The following is a 19,473-nucleotide window of genomic DNA, read 5'->3' as shown; positions in this document are numbered from 1 at the left end:
AGGTGAATGGACAGGGCTGAAGGCAATGGTTTCAAGAGCAAAGGTTGCAACACAAGTAGCGTTGGACTTCCTATAGTGCTGTTGTTTCCTGTTTGGTGCAAGAGGAGTGTGTGAGCAAACAAAATAGCCTGCAGAGTCCAGTTGTCACAGGATAGATGGGAATATCAATCTTTTGTTCAATACAGTTTGTCATAGTCAGAAACAGTCACTCATTACTTATTTAATACAGATTGAGAAAAATACAGTACATTTCCAAGGGATCTGGAGAGGGACTCTTCATCAGGGACTGTAACAACAGCACAAGGGGTGATGGATTTAAACTGCAACAGGGGAAGTTCAGGTTGGATATAAGGAAGAAGTTCTTCCCTGTGAGGGTGGTAAGGCACTGGCACAGGGTGCCCAGAGAAGTGGTAAATGCTCCATCCCTGGCAGTGTTCAAGGCCAGGTTGGACAGAGCCTTGGGTGATGTGGTCTAATGTGAGGTGTCCCTGTCCATGGCAGGGGTTGGAACTGGATGATCTTAAGGTCCTTTCCAACCCAAGGAAATCCCAGTCTGGGATTCTATGATCTAAGGCTTTGACCAAGGTGGGTGGACTGCTGCAGTGAAAGTTTCTGAATTCTTAACATAGGCTTTCACTTACACTTTAAAAATTAGCAGAAATTACTAAAGTGAGTGACCTCTAAAGCAAGAGGAGCCTCTAGTCTTGTTTGTGTGTGTAAATAAGCAATACAAATCCTCAGCATACAAAGTATTCTTTGTACTTTTGACTTCTTTCAGGTTAATGGACAGTGGAAAACTCACAGTGCTGGAGGATGTGGAAATTTCAGAGACACCTACAAAAACAACCCCATTTATCAATTACAGCTGGACAAGAATGGACCATTACTAATTGAGCTACGGGGACCAAGGTTAGTAGACAATAAGTGTGCATCAACACAGTGAGAGTAACACATGCTACAGCATCACGAGCTTTATCAGGATTGTCTGTGGGGAGGGTAGGAAGCTCCCTGAAAATCCTGAAACAAGGTATAGGATATAGGTTAGCTTTTGTACTGCTTATGTTTCTAACTTCACCATCAGTACTTTTAAATGTATTTTAAACCTGCACGTTTGCTACTGAGGAAGTCCTTGACCTACAAGGAAAGCAGGAGCCTTCTTTCTCCTCAGTTTTGGAGTCTGAGCAGAGCTAGGCCTTGCACAGAAGGTACAAAGGATTTTTTCTTCCTCTTTAATTATGATCATAATTCCTTTAACAGTAGAGCTAATAAGCAAGATACTAAACCCTTACAGGCTCTCAATCAGTTGCATTTACTGATTGTGTAATTTACTCTGAAAGTAATGCACTCTGAAAGTGCATTTACTCTGCCACTAGCAAGCCAGAAGTATTGGATGTCAGTGCCCTATAGTGTAGACCTAGGCAGGTCAAATTCCTTTGGCAAAATTAATGATCTACTTCAAACCATCAGCATACAGTGCTTCCAAATAGTATCATCTCCTGACAGGCAGTCAACTGTTTTATCTTTTGCAAAGCTGTGCAGTGCCTCCACCAAATGGCAGTGCTTTTCTGTCCATCCTCCCCTCTTTGAGGAAGCTTTTGTCATGAAATGGAGTGACAAGGTGTGTGGCTAATTAAGCAGGTTCTGTATGTATTTTGTCCTGCATTTGTAGGTCATATGTGGGTAGTCTGAATGATGAGGCAGTGGCACCTGTCACATTTGTTAACAGGTAGTAGACAAACTGTCCCAAGTTAGAGTACAACATGGAGAATCCTGCTGAGGTCACTGACATTCATTCCCCTGACAGCAATCAGATCACATCCCAGGATCTGCACCATGTGGCAAGGGATTGAGTGACTAGAAGTTTAACTAGTCCAAGTCTGCTTAAATGTGGAGGCAGACTTCTAGCAGGCGTTTTCCCTGTACTGTACTTCTGAACCTGAAATGTGTCCTGTTTTCCTCCAAATTCTACATTCATGTCATGGCAAGTTTGACTTAACATTGCTGTCACAAATGTGACAATACTTTTTGATGTCTTCCAGTCATGTTGTCTAGTTTTTAATAAACAGCCCTCTTCCTGGTGATCCTGATGACCCAAATAACTATAGTAACAGTCTGTCGTGTTGCTTGCAGGCAATACAGCGTTGGTTTTGAACTCATCACAGTCTCGACAGTAGGAGAACCTGGTTCCTATGGCTTTCAGAAAAAGAGCAGTGGTGACTACAGGTAATGCTCACTTAATGAGGTCTTAAGAGGTTTGAAACATACTTCAGATTTTAGTTCTAACAGGTAGTTTCTTTTATCATAGGTGTGGATTTTGCTACTTGGAATTGGAGAACATAGTTGCTGGAGTTTACAACATTATCCCTACCACATTCCTGCCTCAACAAGAGGGTCCTTTTTTCTTAGACTTTAACAGTACTACTCCTCTTAAGGTATCGCAGCTGCAGTGAGGAGACAGATCTATACATTACTGTTTCAGGATGTGGTTTTGATCTGTCCCACGGTCTGAGAACAGGTGAATAACTCTTACTACACATACACAGAAAATAAACTCATTCTAAGTTCTAGCCAAAAGCATGGAATTGCTGGTTTGCCAGTTCAGCTGTTGCAGACAACTGGGGGATTTGCTGCTCTAGTATTGGAGCAAGCACTGCTCACCAGGCTAAGTGATTATAGTCAAATGGCAGACTCCATTTATTGCAATTTTTTCACACTTCAGAGTCCAGTGAGTTAAGGGAAAAAAAACCTCACAGTGATATTCTCTTCTCCCAAATTACAAGGTATATGGGTTTAAGATTTTATTCTTAAAAGTAAACATGTAAGAAAAAGAATGTTCCTTGCCATTCAGGTTGGTTTGGTGGTTTTCTAAGCAAAAAGGCAGCATTTAAATCTTATCTTAGAGCACAGATGGCACTTGGTCATTGGGAAACTGAGCACACACGCTACAGGAGCACCAGAAAGATGTGTGCTAAAATCATTCCCCTGGAAGTCTGCTATTAGCCTTCTCCAGCACGTACAAGATCCTTTTGTTTCATTTCCTTCATAAGGTAGCTGTTTAACAAGTGTCTGTCTTGACAAGGGCACTGAAAACACAAGCCTTTGAAAACACACTGCCCTTCTGACTGCAGTTCTTGCAGAGACCATCTGGGCTAGGGAATTTGTGACAGGTTTGTCACAGTGTGACTTGACTTACCTTCTTTTGTGGGGAAGTTTCTGATGATTGAGCAAATTAACAGAGGGCACAGCAGAGGCACAAGCTGAGCATAAACCACATTAGGTTCTTTGTGGTTATCCTCGGCTTGTGGAGTACACACCAAGGATGGCTTCATCCTGACAAGATTAATTCTGATCTCATTTTCCCTACAACTTTGTGCTGTTTTTAGCTGAGGTTAAACTGGAGTGGCAATGGAGTCCTGCATATATTTCTCACCTGTGAAGGTAGTTAGGAAGTCTCAACTGAGAATGTGTTTGACAAGACAAAAGGTTTTGCCAGAACTGCTTGCTTTCACCACTGTGTTCTTGCACATCCCTTGCTGTTCGAGATCAGGCTGGTAGACTCGTCTACAGTAAAATCTGTTGTCATTCTTCTGTCTGCTCTGCAGGAAGGGGTTTTTCTTTCCTTTCTTGAGCACAAGCTAGTGCCAAACCTTATGCTGGATCAGACGAGTGTAAGGCTCAGTTTTCATGATGTGCTAAAGTAAAAGCAAGGAATGTACTCACTTTCTTAAGGACAAAGGCTCCTGTCCCCACCAGGATCCGCTGACATTTCTTGCATATGCAGGACAGGCACTGGATTGTGCATATCCCCTTAAGCACACAGGGTTTAAGGTTAGTATTGGTGTCCATTACAGTGCAAGACTTATTCAGATATTGCACCTACATGAACAGTGTAAGTTTCTCCCCTTCAGACAGAGGAAAGAATACTCAGGTGGAATATTGAAAGGTAAATACAACATATTCTTATAAATTCTAGTATACAGATTCTGCTTGTGGCAAATTACTTTTATAAAATTTTCTTACCCTTTTTTCTTAGAGAAAAATAAGTTCATGTCAGCAGTTACGATTTGCTTTGATATTTTTTGTCAAATATATAATTCTGTATTATTTCCACAAACAAAGGAGGAAAAATTATGGGAAAGTGAACTGAACCTTAGATTTTTAACACAGCATCTAGGTTAAGCTTTTCTTGATACCCCCTTACCATTTTTGATCCATGTGACAGAGACTATAAGATGCTGATGCAAGCATGGAAGTGTTATGCAGCAAGGCATTTACATAACTGCCCAAGAGCTCAGCCTGTATCAAAAGTACACTGGTCATGTTACTTCCAGCTTCACAGCCAGGCACCTCTTGCCCCTTAAGTCTTTTCTGCCTGTAAACCTGCAGTTCAGGCCTTTAAACATTCAAATACAAAGCCTCATAAAACACACCAAAAAGCATCCTGCTCTCCCAGGTTGTTTATCACATGCTAGGCAGTTGTGATTACTGCCTGAGCAACACAATGAGGGATATGATGGACAAAATGAAAGCCAGTTACTCTAAGGGGCTTCAAGAGGATTTAGATTTTGATTTACTAAAGTACCGAGGGAAGACTTTCAGTCATTCAAAGGAATGACTTTCAGTTCTCTGTCAGCAGTGCAGAGGGGTAGCTGGAGATAGATAGCCTCTGCATGAACTCCAACATTCTCCTCAGATTCTGTAAAGCCTTGGTTGTAGAGTTTTGGATTAAATGCTGCTCTGATAGCTCAGGATGAGCCAGCTTCACAGACACACCTCCCCAGTTTTAGTTTTGTTAGGAAGACACAGGTTAGTACTTGGTTACTCCAATCTATCAGTTCTCAAGGAAGTACCGTGGATGAATGGTATCAACAGCTTCTACCCCATCTGCCTCATGAGTCTGAGATTCAGCCCTGCTTTCCTCAGGAAGGTTTCATGTAACTACTTTGTACAATGATAAAGCACTTGATCATACAATCTATGCCAAGTCTGACCAACGGCTAATTAGAAGTAAGTCTGTGTACTTACAGTAGCAGTCTTCATGACTTAGTCAAAAAGGACATTTACATTGTTTGATTAATACCAAAGAAGTTAAATTCCTAAGTTAACTTTTGCTCTATACATTCTCACTTCAGCTGAAGCGATCACATGTACTTTGATACACCAAAGGCTTATTTTTATACCCTTGAAGGCAGCTACCATCGTATCACACTTCAGAACACACACATTGCTCCAGCAGACAACAGCGTAACTACAAAAGTTTAAGTAGAAGTATGCAATACAACATGCCACTTCTGTATGGCTTTGCATTTTGTATTTGGTACTGTCAGTCCCAGCTTTTCCCCAGGTAATGGTCATATCAGAACTGGAACCATGGACTTCTTTCCTAAGCAGTGACTGGGGAGGGAAATGCTAGCAAGGGGCTTCAGAAGATGTAAATGTATAAATAATTAAAGCTATTAAAGCTTAACAGCTGTAATGTGTTGAATCTCATTTTTATGAAAAGGGTTTCTGTACCTCCAGCTCAGCATGGCCTTACAGGGAAGGTCAGCAGTGCTAAGCACAGAGGTGTTTGCTACACACTGGAATGTCTCCCTCTCTCCTGCACACTATGGGATTTTGGAAAGCCTGACTACAGCTCTGGTCTCGTGCAGCTTAGAATAAGAAGCACATCAGGGTTGCAGGGATTCAGGAAGCTGCAAGGAGGTAGGTGTTGTCTATGTACTGCAAAGGATTCTAATACCAGAGTGACACCAGGCTGCAGCAGGAGTGGATATTCAGAGTAACATGCTGCAGGAGAAAATTCTGTTCTTGGCGCTTGAGATGAGATAGATTTGGCTTGCACGGAGTCGGGATGTGGAAAACAAAAATGTTTACTGTAGTGTGAAGAGTCTTACATTAACTTTGAGATACACAAGCTGTGGCAGGGACGAAATACAGCAGGACTGCAAAAACATAGAATAGAAAATACTTTGGGCAATACTAAAATTCCCATCAAATTAATGATAGAAACAGATGGTTTAGATAAAATGGTGCTTTCAGAAATGCATAGCTACCAAAACTGAAGAGTCCTAGGATTTTTTACTACCACTTATTAGCATAATTACCAGACACTACTACTGCCTAACAGCTGCTGGCAAAACACACCCTTGCCCTTTTTAGTTTCATTGAACAGTTTCTCTAGGGCATACTAAAATCCCAAGTCCCTTAACAGTTAAAAAACCCCACACGGTACAACCTACGGAGAAGCTTAAGAACACATTGTCAATCCACACTGGCAATTCCTTGTCTTCATGCATATTCCAAGGGTGAATCCCTTACCAAAACTGTCCTGAAAACATCTACAACTCCCATTTTGGGGGAAGAAGAACCCCAAAACACTTAAAGTGCTGAAAAATAATACTTCACTTCTCAGGGGAGGGAAAGGGCAAGGAGCCAACCAACTCTTTTTGGTCACTGGAATCACCCTTGGAGTCCAAGCCAGACTTGGGAAGAAGGTCTGAAAAGGCCTACCACCGCTGAGTGTTACCATCATCTGCCTGTCTCTCAGCACCGGTTTTTATCGGCGTGACTCGTCTTCATCCCTTCTGTGAGCACCAAGGGAAAAGTGAAGGCTTTTAGACCCTGCACATGCAACAGCTCTCCTGTATACAAAATATTTCTACAGTTTCAGCATAATACAGACAAATACAGATATTTAAAGAATATACCACTTAAAAGATCCACCATATCTAAAGAGCATTTCGTTCTACAAAACTGAAGCCAAACTGCTCTCTGCAAAAGTCTGGCTTGAATTTCAGACCCGCTCCTGGCATGGGTTTCCACGGGAACATTACTAGTTATTGCTTCAGCCGGCTGCTACAAAACAAGTTACAAAGTCTGTGAAACCAGAGTACAGCTTAAACAGTTGGTAACGCATCCGGCCTACAAAGGATGTACTGAATAAAAAACTTCAGCCCTCCACATCAATTAGACTTAGTGCAGTTTTAAATTCTCAGAGTAAACGCTTCAGATTTGGCATATATTATTGGCACAATGTTCTTCAAACACTTAGAAGTTCATATATAAATATCTATACTCCCATTAATGAGGACGGGGCACAAAGAGGACTCAGCCAATCTGGGCAGCTTTTCTGCCTGAGCATATTCCCTCTTTGATTTTCATGCACTGAAGGGAGAGCTGCTTCATTCGGTTATCCAGAGCCAGCCCTTCAGTGGAGCTGCTCCTGTTGCTGCTCCTATTCTTGTTCACTCTGTCGCTTGTCTTGTTCTCAGCCCCTTCTGCCCTATCCCCTGTAAAGAAAGGAGAGAAAAAAAACCCAAAACTCAGATTTTCCTTAAAATAAAGGTCCCATCAGAATCTCATTGATGACTTATTTTGTGAGATACCTCAAACCCCTCCACCAAGACAGAACTGGGGAAGCTTCCCAGCCAAGAGAAGCATCAGTACACCACTTTAGATGCCACTGTTAACTGTGGGATGCAGGGCTTTCAGGACCTGCCTTCCCCAAGGAAGCAGCCAGCTGGGCAGAGCTCAGTGAGCTCCTGCTCCCCTCATAAAGCTGAAAAGCATTGGCCTAGAGCGTATCCAGTGGTGCATACCTCTGTCAGCTTCACACTCAGGGGAAGATGCTCCACTGCATTCACTTCGGGGGCCGAGGACAGGAAAGATCACCCCGAATTCAGAAAGGGATACAGGGCTGGGCAGATCCAGGCTTCCAGGTCGCATTGCAGGAGGAAACTGAGTGGGCACCTCACAGGGACTCGTAGGACCAGAGCTGAAGCTGGACACGGACTGAGTTTCTGAATCTTCTTCTGATACGAAGCTGCTGCCATTGTCATCCTCAAACACTTCTGAAGCCACTGCAATGTTCAAAGAATATTCCAGTGAGCAAACCTACCTCCCTCCTGCACCTTCCCAGGTTTGCATCCTTGTGCACTGCCAACTCACTGGCTGCCTCTTCTTGCACACTGTTTGCCATGCCAAACCAGCTCTACGGTACCCACTGCTCCTCATGCCAAGATGCTCCTGGACTGTTGCTGCCCTTCTTCACTTCTGGTCTTCAGTATGCAACTTAAGCCAGGGCCAGGTCCCCTGTGCCCACCTCACCCAGGACCACCTTGATCCCAGCACAGACTCCTGTTTCTTTAAGTCTCAGATTCAGAAGACGTAGCTCCAGGGGCAGATTGCTTCCATTTTACCTTCCCACTTCTGCAGTTAAAATGCAGCATGAACTCCCAAGATCTCTTTTTGGATGAGAATCACCAAGCAACACTGCATTAAAAACAGCCCCACCCACAGATACCATTTTCCCTGCTCCTGTTTGCTCAGATCTGAATTCTAATTAAAGCAAACCAACCCCAAACTGTCTGGCTAAAGTAAGCTGCAGGGTCTTTGTTAGAAACAGGAGGAGGAATCCATCGAGGGAGGTTCTATTTTGTGCAACGTAACGGTGTTGATTTTGCTAAAATTGGACATTTTCAAACTTGGCTCGCTGTGGGATGGGCACCTATGAACCAGAGACTGCACACAGTATTCCCACTGAGATCCAAAGGGGGTTTTGCATGCATCAGCCCCTCCACAACAAACGCACGTGCTGGAATCACACTGCTCTGAAGAAGTCCCATGAACAGCAAGATGTTTACGGTGACCTGAGGTTATCTGCAGCTGTGCCTCCCTATGAGCCCTGCCATTGCTAGGCTCAGAGCCACCTACAAAGAGCAGCAGGAGCAAAACAGCAGCGTTCACGAAATGGCTCAAAGGAGAAGTTCCAGAGTCGTTCTTCTCTCATGCAGGGGCTCACAGGCACCTCGGACACGGAGGGTGCCAACAGGTTACAGGAGTCCTCTACTTGGCAAGCAGCACTGACATCAGCCGGTCTACAAGCAGCACAACTTGAACTGTATCTTACTTGTCACCATCTACGCTCAGGAGCACCTGCTAGGGCCAAGACCTTCTTGCTGCTGATAAGGTGGTTTATTTATTCAACTCCAGCAGACAGAAATCAAGACATGAAAGGGCCTTGGTGGACCCCCAGCACCACATTACAATGCATGAGAGCTTAACCTGTTTAGGCTATTTTGGGTACCATGGCAGGCTGCTAGCCTTGCCCCATCATAACTGTGCTCGACACAACCTGGAGTCCTTCCACCTCTGTCAAGCTGTGCAATTCAAAGACAGGGATGAGCCCACACCCCTGAACACCTTTCAGCACAAGAAAACCCTCAATTCAGTTATACCTAAGGCTCCTGGGAGGCCTTTGGTGCAAGCTGGGGGGGCTTGTGGGTATCCAATGAGGCAACCCCTGTGTGACTCGGAAAGCCTCAGCTGTGGGACTTCAGGGTGGCAGAAGATCATGCAGCCACACCAAAGCCTCACTGCATCAGCTGGCCCAGACACTGCACTCCTTGCTGTGGGACTTCAGGGTGGCAGAAGATCATGCAGCCATACCAAAGCCTCACTGCATCAGCTGGCCCAGACACTGCAATCCTTGCTGTGGCAACCCTGGTCCCAGCTGTGCAGCACTGAGTGAGCTCCATTGTACACCATATGAAAGCTCCTGCCACTGCAAAGGAAGGAGGCCAGCCCAGGGCTGCCTCCCAGCTCCCATGGCACAGATGGGCTGTACCATGGACCTACAGGGCCTCAGCACTGAATGCACCAGTGTCTATGAGGGAACTGCACATTCAGCCTGCAGTCCTGACCTCCTTTTCCCTGCAGAGCGAGTGGCTGCGTGGTACCGAGCTACCAGCTGGGTTTAAACCGTGACAGTTACCTAGGACTGGAGCTCATTCAGTGATTGCTGTTGTTACCCAAGAGAAAAGCCTCTCCTACAGAGCCTCTCAGTACACTGCATTAGCATACTGCTGCTTCTTCACTTCCCCCGTTCGCAGCACACGTGTTCTGCCGAAATCACATATTGGCTAAAGATCCTGCAGTTGCGAAGGAGCTTATCCTTACACCCCTCCTGGGTGAGCATCATGCCTCTCTGCACTACTGCAGTGCAACTTCAGTCCCCCGCCACAGGTCCAACGCTGCAAGCAAGACAAGTGCTTGATCCAAGAGGTCTGTTTCCAACCAGTCTGCTGCCTCGACAGCCTGGCTGAATGATCTGCCACCTCCTGTGACTGCTCTGGGCAAGTCACCAACAGCAGCAGCACAGGCTTAAAGGTTCAAAGGATGCTTTGAAGCACATCAATTTCGTCCTTTCACAACAGCACTGTACAAAACCCAGCAGTGATGCTAAGGGAGCAGCTGATGCACTTCAACTCCTATCATTTCCCTTTGAAAACTGGCTATTAAGGAACACAACCAACTGCAACAGTCACAACAGCCAGCAAATGTCAAACTGCAGAATACACAGAGCAATCACTTGCTCATATCCTCAGTGTTTTATTTTATGATGCTGACGGGATATTTCCAGGCACAAGAGTGCTCTGTACTCACCGGAGATGGTGTCTGACTCCGGTTTACTTGCCGACAGGTCTTCCACAGAGGTATTGCTCCCTTCAGCACCCACGCCACATCCTCGGGGCCCCATGGCAGTGGAACGTCTCCTCTCGTGAATCTCATCCGAGATCATCTCCAGGTTTTTCAAGGCAGTTTTATACTCTCCCTTTGCCAGGGCCAGTTTTGCCTGCAGATCATCCACCGTTTTCTTCAGTTGCTAACAAGGAGGACAGGTATTAGAGGTGCTTTCATTACAAATGACACACATGCAGTTCTCAGTTACGTGTCCGTGGAACTTGGCAAGCTAGCATAAACCAGGGTTGGTATCTATGTGATGGAGGGTTCATAACTCACAAGCACCCCAGCTCAAGTAGTGGTACTTGTGAAGGAGACAGCAGCAAGGCACACCATGGGATGCAGGGGCTGCGACTGTCTCTGGTGCGTGGTGACAGCCCCTGGCTGAGCACAGAGCAGGGTCCCCCCGCTAACATGCGGCTCACAACAGTATGCCGCTGCTTATCTCACAACCCTCAGGGCACAACATGGCTGTGGGTCATCCCTGAAGGGGCTCGGGTTCACTCTCCTCTGAGCACCAAACCCACCCCTTCTTGGTTACTGAAGACTAGAAAGCAGCAAGCCTCAGACCCTGACGGCTGGAATACAGCAGTTTCCACATCTTCAGGCACAATCCATTCTACAGTAAGGGTGAAAGTGTTGTACACCCTGTCTCCCAAAGGTGAAACACTGCTTATGTATCTGCAGTGGTCTTAACTCTGTTTTATACCGTACATTAAAAGCAGTTTGTGCCGTCTTTTGTATTGTATTTTACGCAACCATCCCTCTTCAGGGGGGCACGGAGCAGCTGTCACAGAAAAGCAGGAGGCCCCCAAACAGCAGCAGGCCTTTGCCCGTGGGGAAAAGGGCACTTCTTAGAAAATGCCTCTTGCCAGAAGGGATTATTTGGCTGGCACCCAGCCCAGGATGGGCAAGATTCAGCTCTGACCACAGCTATGCAGGCAAGCAAGACGGAGGAGCAGGGGGCAGCCCAAGGCTAAATCCTGGCAGGGAAGAGGTGCGCACCAGAGTCTCTGAGGCTTATGGAGAGAGCTGCTGCACCTCAGACTAGGGAAGGGCTCACAAGACATGTGTGGGACGTACCTTGCATTCCAGGCAAGGAATGGGAATCTTTAGCTAGGCTCCAACTGAGCCTTCTTGCACCCACGGCCAACAGTGCAAGGCATCGTGTTCCTCTCAGACCCTGTGCACGTCCCACACACCTACAGCACCAGCCATGACACTGCAACTCAGAGGAGCCAGGCTCCCCGTTTTGGGGGGCCACATGCAGTGCAAGTCACTCAAATAGAGAGCGATTCTCATGAACTGACCCAAGCAGTGACAGAAAAAAGCACCCCAAGCACAGTTAAACAGCCAGATGCATAAAACACCGCGGAGGAAACACCAAAGACCAAACCAATCCCAGGACTTGGTCCCAGGACAATCCCCAGCAGGGCTCACACACTTATTTCACACAAGGAAACAAAGCCTCTCAGTCTTTCATCTTTAAAACGTGCTTAGCAAATTGCTCAAGACATTCTGAACTGAACTGGTTTAGTGTCAGAGCACTTTGGATGTAACTTCAGTATTTACCGTAAGCAGTAAAGCTTCAGGTGGATCAGATTTACACACTTACCTCTAGCTGGACATAGTACTTCGCCTTGAGTTCAAAGTAAGGTCTGTGGGAGAACAAAGAACAGTTGTTTACAATCACAGGGACTGAATGGAGAGTACTGGAGTGGGAGCTGCTCTCTCTGTAGCATTAAGATAGCTATTTAGTGTTTCATTGCAATTCCAAGACTACTATCTAGGGTGACAGAACACAGACATGTGCTCTCAAGGTCTCGCTTTTCCCCTCTAACATATCTATTCCTCGAGAGCCTTTTGACCTAAATGCAAATTGCAAAGTCCCAGTTTTGAGTTGAGGCCTGGATTCTGCCAGGTACCTAAAGGCAACATCCCGCTCCAGGTGCGGCATCCTCTCTGTATCCATGGCAGCACATCACTCCACAAAGGGTGAGCCTTAAGCTTCCCTGTGATCAGATCTGGGGGCGGAGGGTAGGTTCTTGGGCTCTTCAGTGAAGGAGCAGGGATGAAGGGAGGTCAGCACATCACCCACGAGGGCACCCACGACTGACCCTTCCTACATCCCTGTGTAGCAGGACTTCAAATACACCCACAAAAGCCTGTTTGCCCCATCAGGCATCTTCCACTTTAAAACTAGGTTAGAACTGGCATTTCTGTACAGCCCTTATTAAAGGATCTCCAGAATACTCTATGCAGGTGTTTTTTGCTGCAGTCAGCCCTGCTGTGAGGCACATGAGTACACTGGGATCCTTCCAGCTCATCCTGAGGAGGATGACACAAGACAGAACCCCCATGACGGTAGTTCCAGCAAGGAAACAAAGATTCAGAAAGCAAATCGTAAGAGAGGCAGCTGGGGCATCAGGCTCAGCACCATCACTGTGATAAGAAAGTATGCACGGCCCCACAGGTCTTTATTTCAAATCTTATTGCAAGGAAAGGACTCTTAGCAGCCAAAATACTTGTCAGGTATTGCTCTGAGAGGAACCTGTCATTCAGTGATCTGGTGATGTTCTTCCCAGCCCCTGAGCAGTGCTAGACAAACAGCACGCAGCTCATTCTCAGAGGCCATGCTGCCGCACTGTTCCAACAAACGTGCTTGAATCTGCCTTAGGAAGTGCTAATCCTTTCTTGAATTGAGCAAGCACCAATCCAAATAGGCTTTTAGTTGACCGATTTCCCCCAAAAGTCATTTCTAGATGGAGGGATTAGAAGCCGAATACAGCAAGCAGATTGTTTAGACAAGCTACAGTCTGGAGATACAAAGGAAATGACTGTGAAATATAAAGAGAATTAAGAATTGGTTGTAAATCAGGGCCAAAATTGTAAGCAGGTTCTGAGCAAGAAGCTGTTCCATCAAATGCAGACACGTTTATTAATGACACTGCTTAGCTATGCTCTCTGAAATGCATTTCCTTCCCCAAGAACAGCTCTCGCACGGCTCTGCCATGGCAGCATTAGGAAGTGAACAAGCCTGATGTACAGCACTGATGCAGTCTCGCACCTTTCAGGGCTCTGTCACTTGCTTTGTCGCCCTGCTAACTAAACAGAACTAAACTGCAAACGGTCCTAAGCTGCAAATCATCTACACACAGAGCTCTGCAGCTCTGTAGCAGCATCTGTGTAAATCCCACGAGCCTGCTTCTCGAGTCACAGTCCACCAAAGGCTTCAATGCACCAGAGCAAGACCAAGGATGTGCCCAGAAAAGGTTTCCTATTGCACTTAGTTCACCAGTCTGCCACATCAGGTGCTTCACAGGACACTTAGAAGGATGACAAACGCAAGGAGATACCAACTGTGCTGTGAGGCTGTTGCATGCAGATAGGAGCCCAAAGAAGAGGTACAAAGGGCAACACACTTTCATGTGGTAGAAAACCCCCTACGGAAATGATGTTTCCCCGAACAGGTTTCCTCCTTAAACTCATCTCCAAATGTAAAACTTACTTTGATTTATTGATGGCTCTTTTCAGCTTCTTCTCCAGTTGTTTCATCCTTCCCATGGCGGCATTGTATTTGGCTGCAGTCTCCTTGTGAACCAGCTCACTTCTCGTTTTGGTCTGTTCTGCCTCCATGACCTTCAACAGGATAAAAGCTAGATTGAGGGGCAAGACACAACGATCCATTTCTTATCATTTCAATAAACAGCATCTTCATAACTTCTCCAGCCAGTGAGGGTGTAGAAAACACATACTTTCAATGAACCTACTTAAGTCTTTCCTGAAAGGAGCAGCAACATCCCAGATTTGCAAACACTGCATTAATTATGACAAAGGAGGTGCAGCTTCTTGCATAACATCTCTTACAGGAAGTTCAGATGAGACTGAGATCCCGGGATCATCCATTTCTTAACCCAGTCAGGGGAGCAGAGTAGCGCTAGCAGAAGTCACCCATTGAACAGCATCCTGCTTCTCTCCCGGGAGCCTGCCTTTCCCAGCAGGATGCTCAGCCCCCAGACACAGTCCCACCACTCGGGGAAGGGCTGAAAACCGAGCACAGCAGTGGGAGGGCTGAATCACCGGGGAAAAGCATGTCTGATGACTGCCTGTTTGCAGAAGGCCAGGAAGGTTTTCTCTCAAAGCATCTGACCAGCCTCCAATCATGGTTTCTACACTGAGAATGCAGAGGTTCAAGCCCTCAGCTGACACCCCCATAATGCAAACCGCCCACTGTCAGGCAGGCAGATGCTTAATGCATCGCTGTCCCAGGCACAGCACATCAGCCACTCTCCATAAGGAGGATTCGTCTTTGATGCAGGAGCCATCAAGGGTTGGACAGGGAAGTAACAGATGTGGTTAAAGTAAGAGAAGTGGTGATGCAACCACAGGATCCCAGACTGGTTTGGGTTGGAAGAGACTTAAGGCTCATCCAGTTCCACCCCCCTGCCACAGGCAGGGACACCTCACACCAGAGCAGCTTGCTCCAAGCCCCTGTGTCCAACCTGGCCTTGAACACTGCCAGGGATGGGGCAGCCACAGCTTCTCTGGGCACCCTGTGCCAGCACCTCAGCACCCTCACAGGGAAGAGCTTCTGCCTTAGAGCTCATCTCAGTCTCCCCTCGGGCAGGTTCAAGCTGTGAGTGCAAGCTGTATAGTTTCTTTCATGATGAAAATCAAGAATATTGCCTTGATTATTTTGGATGAGAAAACCCAACCAGAGGCACCTCAATCTCAAAACATGATGCTATTCTTCTTGACATTTTGATGATCTTCCTAGAATCCCCAGGGAGCAACACATTCGGCCAGGGTACTATGAACACTTCTATTTCATTCCTGAGTGATGGTTCAGGGGTTGTAGGTTTTGCTGGAGAATTGATTAGAACTTAGTATCATACAGATACAATTGATAAAAGCATGATGAAAGTAGGACCCACAGGAGCCTTCACCAGCATACAAAGCGTTTACACAAAAATAGGATGCAAAGTAATCAGTATTAAAATAACAAAAAAAGATACAAAAAATCTCCAAAATAACAGAGAAAAGGACATAAATCAGACAGTCTTGAACATAAGGTGACTTAATGATTTGCTGTGGAGTGGAATGTACATCTCCATTGGTCTGGCAACGAGGAGAAAGCAGGCGGTTTTCAGGCTGCATCTCTTGTAGCTATGAAGGCATCCATACAAAAAATGGCAGGGCTCAGTTTTCACCAGCCCTGGGTCTCAAAATGCCTCAGCTTTGACCACAACTTCAAGCACAGCTTGCCCCAACTGCCTCCCAGCACGAGAACACGCATCTGAGCTCTCAGATCCAGAGAGAGCAGTCGAGATTTCCTCATTTTAGACACCCTCACCCACAGAGCTCTGATCTCTTGAAAGCTTTCCAGCCCTCAGGCTGAAGTGCACAGGGAAAAGAGCACAGTCAGCCTTGACTTGCTTGGAGTGCTGCTCCTCTCAGGGAACCTGCCATGTTGTCCTTCCTAACTGAAAGCATCAAACCACTACACGTTATCAGACTGATAACACGCTCTCTCCTGCATCCCGAAGTGCATCGGCATCAACCAGAAGCTCCTGCTGCCACAACCCGAGGATCTGCACACACCACTTATTAAACAAAGAAGCTGCTACAGGACTATGAGGAAGAAAGGCTTCCAAAAGGCTCTTTTGATCAGATATAAAACAACATCCTCATCTCCAACACCCTTCAACAACTATTTCATAAACAAGGCACCCGGGAGGGGAGAGGAAGGGAAGGGAGGGGAGGAAGGAAGACAGAAAGGAATCTGTCAGACTGATAACAGGCTCTCTCCTGCATCCTGAAAACACACTGCAGCTTCTTATCTTGAGCAGCTGTTTGAAACCTAGCTTGATGCAGTGACTTTCCTTAGCGAAATATGTCAGACAAGGCTGGTTTTAGCACGGAAGCGTCTGAAATCGAAACGCCGTCTCCAAAGACCGCACAAAAGCACCTTCCTTTGTGGTGTGGCGAGGAAACTGCAATCTTAAAGTGCTGGAAGCCACAAAATAATGGAGCAGCTGGAATTTGCCAGTGCTCAGTTAAATGCCAATCCCTCACATACATTCCTGGGGCAAAACTAACATCAACGGTGATGTGTGGGATGAACCCCATCAGTACTGCCAGCATCAGGGGCACAAAGCCAGGTCAGGCATCCAGTATCGTCTTGATTTAGCACATCTTTCATCTCAAACATCGCAGAAATGCTGAACCCTGCAGAACTGGGATCAGAGGGTGACAGACTGCAAACAGCTCGAAGTACCTGACAAAATAAGTCATCTGCTGCCAGCCGCATGTTCAGCACCCTTTCCAAGACAAAACAAAACAGAAAAGACTGCACACTTCATCCTTCTGAGAAATCAGTGATGCAAGGAAAAACATCTTCTCCCACTCCCTTGTTTTCCTATGGACATTCTGTCATCACACTCACATTACCCACACAAGTGTGTGCAGAGGCCAGAGACAACCCGTCTCCTTTCCCCCAGGACAGCAGCTCAGGGCGCATGCCTGAGGCTCAGGACAACACCTGGACAATCATGAGTTATCTGTGGAGATCCATCACCTGCCAAGATGCGGTTCTTCCAGACAAGAAACAATAAAAGGACAACCCACCCCTCACAAGAGCCAAACAGAGAAGCCATCCATCAGGGCGGGTGGACAGAACCAGAGAGCAAACCATGCTGCCACCTCTGCTTCTGCACCTGGGAGGTTCACTGGGGAAAACGCCTGGCCTATTGAAAAGGTCTTACTTAAAAGATGATCCACATGGCTTGTGTGAGAGAGAAGTACTTTTAATCAGACCTCATAATTCAGTTGGGGACTGCTTATGGTCACAGTCACCAAGCAAGCTCTTTTGTCAAATGAAAGTCCATGTGCTTCTACCACCGACTTTGCCTTGCTGATGCTCCCAAGACATCACAGATGCACCAGCATCGCTTTGAAAGAGGCAGAGATGTAAGTGAGGATGACACCTACTCAAATTAAGGCGGCTCAAGACACACCTCTCCTCCTTACGTAGTCCCTGCCATTCATACCCTTGGGGTGAGCAGGGGACCACACTGACACAAAACCACCCCGAGCAGGTGAACTTCCAGGATGCCCACACTTCCACCAGACATTCCTGTAGCTCTGTCCTTAATAACTACATCGAGTTCTGCCTGGAAGAGGTGCTCTCCCAGGGTAGCACAGGCTACAAACAACCCAACACAGGTATCAATCGACTCCTCTTCTCTCCTCCCTCCCCTCTGTCTCCAACCCAGGTGTGTCTGGGAAAGGAAGGCTAGTGGAGAGTAGGTATTTTTAGTGAATAAGTAAACTAGTCTTTGTTCCCCAAAAGAGATTTGCATGATCTGAACTCGGAGATGGCCTCCAGGCAATGTTTCAGTAATCATGGATGCAAAAGGAACATGTACCAGTGAAATGAAGCAAAGCTGACCATCTAAGCCTGAGAATGACTCTTGAGAACCACTGGTGTTTTTTTTCCCCCTGAAAAATAGAAATTGATGGCTTTTCTAGGGGAAGAATGATAAATAAAGGATGTAAGAAGCATTGCAAGATTAGTAAAGCAGGAGGACGGAATCGACAACACAGGAGACTGCATTTAACCCCTGCATTTCCAGGGTAAAGGGACAGAGAGCTCAGGATAGGGAAGGATGCAGATATTTTTGTTGTTTCTTTCACAGACTTCTCTTCCCCCTCTTCTTCTCCAAGTACTGCTCTCTGCAGGAAGTACCTCTTCTCCCTACACCACGAAAGCACCCACGCATTATACAGTGACAGATGGTGTAATATCAAAGGGAGCTTCACAAGCCAAACTGAACCAAGAGGGAGCGTGCCTCCTCCCTCTTCGCCCTCCCCTCATCCGTTCCTTTTTAACATTGCCCATGATCAAGAGCCAAAACATTTCTTCTCTCCCTGCCAGAACTCATGAACCAGGAAACACTGTAAAAGCAGATTGCAGCCCCAATTAGAAATTAGCCATTCCTCTTGAAATCCACAGAGGAGCTTCCTTTCTGCTCCAGCGTGTCTGAAACTTGAGGTAACACATCTGTGAGCGCTTTCCTTTTGTACACAAGTACGAGTGATTCTCAACATGAATACAAACGTGAAGATCTCTCGCCTTCATCCCCCCCAAATTCTCCATCCTTTGGCCTTTCTGTAGGCCTGCTCCCTGCATCCCAACCTGCAGCAGTATAACTCAAGGTACTCGCAGGTAGGAACGCGCTTCCCAAAACCATTTTCTCCACATTTTAAAGGCAAACTACAGATACCAAGAATCTGGTAAGGCAGCAGCTAACAGTAAGCAGTACTTTTCTTCTCCAGGCACCTTAAGAGCTCATCAAACCTGCCTACATGACGACATCCCCATTATAATCAACAGAGAATTCATCTGACAATGAATTTGCCCCTCTGGTCACGTGAATTGTTCTCCAGACACCATCAACTTACTGAACAGCCCTCCTTTGATTATAATGGAAGTTTAGGCAAGTAACTGGGACATACAAAATCATGTCCTAGACACCTGAAGCTGACGCGCTAAATGCCAGCTTATCTGTCATTACACTTACCTGAGATCTGGAGAGAAATGGACACCTAGGGAAAAAGGCACAGGAATATACCCAAAAATACACACCAAGTTAAGAGTAGAAGCAGGTAAAACAGCTGCCTGACTTGCAGGATCACATCACAGTCCTGTGCTTCCCTATGTCAACACGTATCTCAGGCGCAGACATTCACAGGGCTTAGCTGCATCTTTAACTCCCATTTCTCATCAGTTTAAGTATATGATTTTCTGTATCAGTGGCTACAAAAGCCTTGTTTGCAGTAACCCATTAGGCTGTTGTGTTCAAAATAGTCTTAATAGCCTTTCAGTCTATGAAGGAATCCAAAAGCAATTACAACATACAACCCTCATCTCCATTTCCTCCCAGCGAGGGT

The 19,473-nt window shown here is 46.2% G+C and overlaps 2 protein-coding genes across 5 annotated transcripts in view; one reads left to right on the top strand and one right to left on the bottom strand.

Moving 5' to 3' along the window:
* CAPN7 (calpain 7) overlaps window positions 1-2,582 on the top strand; it is a 28,488-nt gene extending 25,906 nt beyond the window's left edge. For all 3 annotated transcript variants that reach the window (XM_057431432.1, XM_057431430.1, XM_057431431.1), the window contains 3 exons: window positions 779-909; window positions 2,131-2,223; window positions 2,306-2,582. In XM_057431432.1, the coding sequence (XP_057287415.1) occupies window positions 779-909; window positions 2,131-2,223; window positions 2,306-2,450 (369 nt within the window). In that variant the 3' untranslated portion in view covers window positions 2,451-2,582. The remainder of the gene's footprint in view (window positions 1-778; window positions 910-2,130; window positions 2,224-2,305) is intronic.
* Window positions 2,583-5,852: 3,270 nt separating this feature from the next.
* Window positions 5,853-19,473, bottom strand: part of SH3BP5 (SH3 domain binding protein 5) — a 163,320-nt gene continuing 149,699 nt past the window's right edge. For both annotated transcript variants that reach the window (XM_057431611.1, XM_057431612.1), the window contains 5 exons: window positions 14,030-14,160; window positions 12,137-12,179; window positions 10,444-10,663; window positions 7,599-7,859; window positions 5,853-7,289 (listed from right to left, as the gene is read on the bottom strand). In XM_057431611.1, the coding sequence (XP_057287594.1) occupies window positions 7,108-7,289; window positions 7,599-7,859; window positions 10,444-10,663; window positions 12,137-12,179; window positions 14,030-14,160 (837 nt within the window). In that variant the 3' untranslated portion in view covers window positions 5,853-7,107. The remainder of the gene's footprint in view (window positions 7,290-7,598; window positions 7,860-10,443; window positions 10,664-12,136; window positions 12,180-14,029; window positions 14,161-19,473) is intronic.

This window comes from Pezoporus wallicus, unplaced genomic scaffold (assembly GCF_028554395.1).
Source record: "Pezoporus wallicus isolate ANWC-B61680 ecotype Strahan unplaced genomic scaffold, APGP_CSIRO_Pwel_v1 scaffold_11491, whole genome shotgun sequence".
Lineage (NCBI taxonomy): Eukaryota > Metazoa > Chordata > Aves > Psittaciformes > Psittacidae > Pezoporus > Pezoporus wallicus.
Note: the sequence above shows the minus strand (reverse complement) of the source record. Positions and strands in the feature narration are given on the sequence as shown.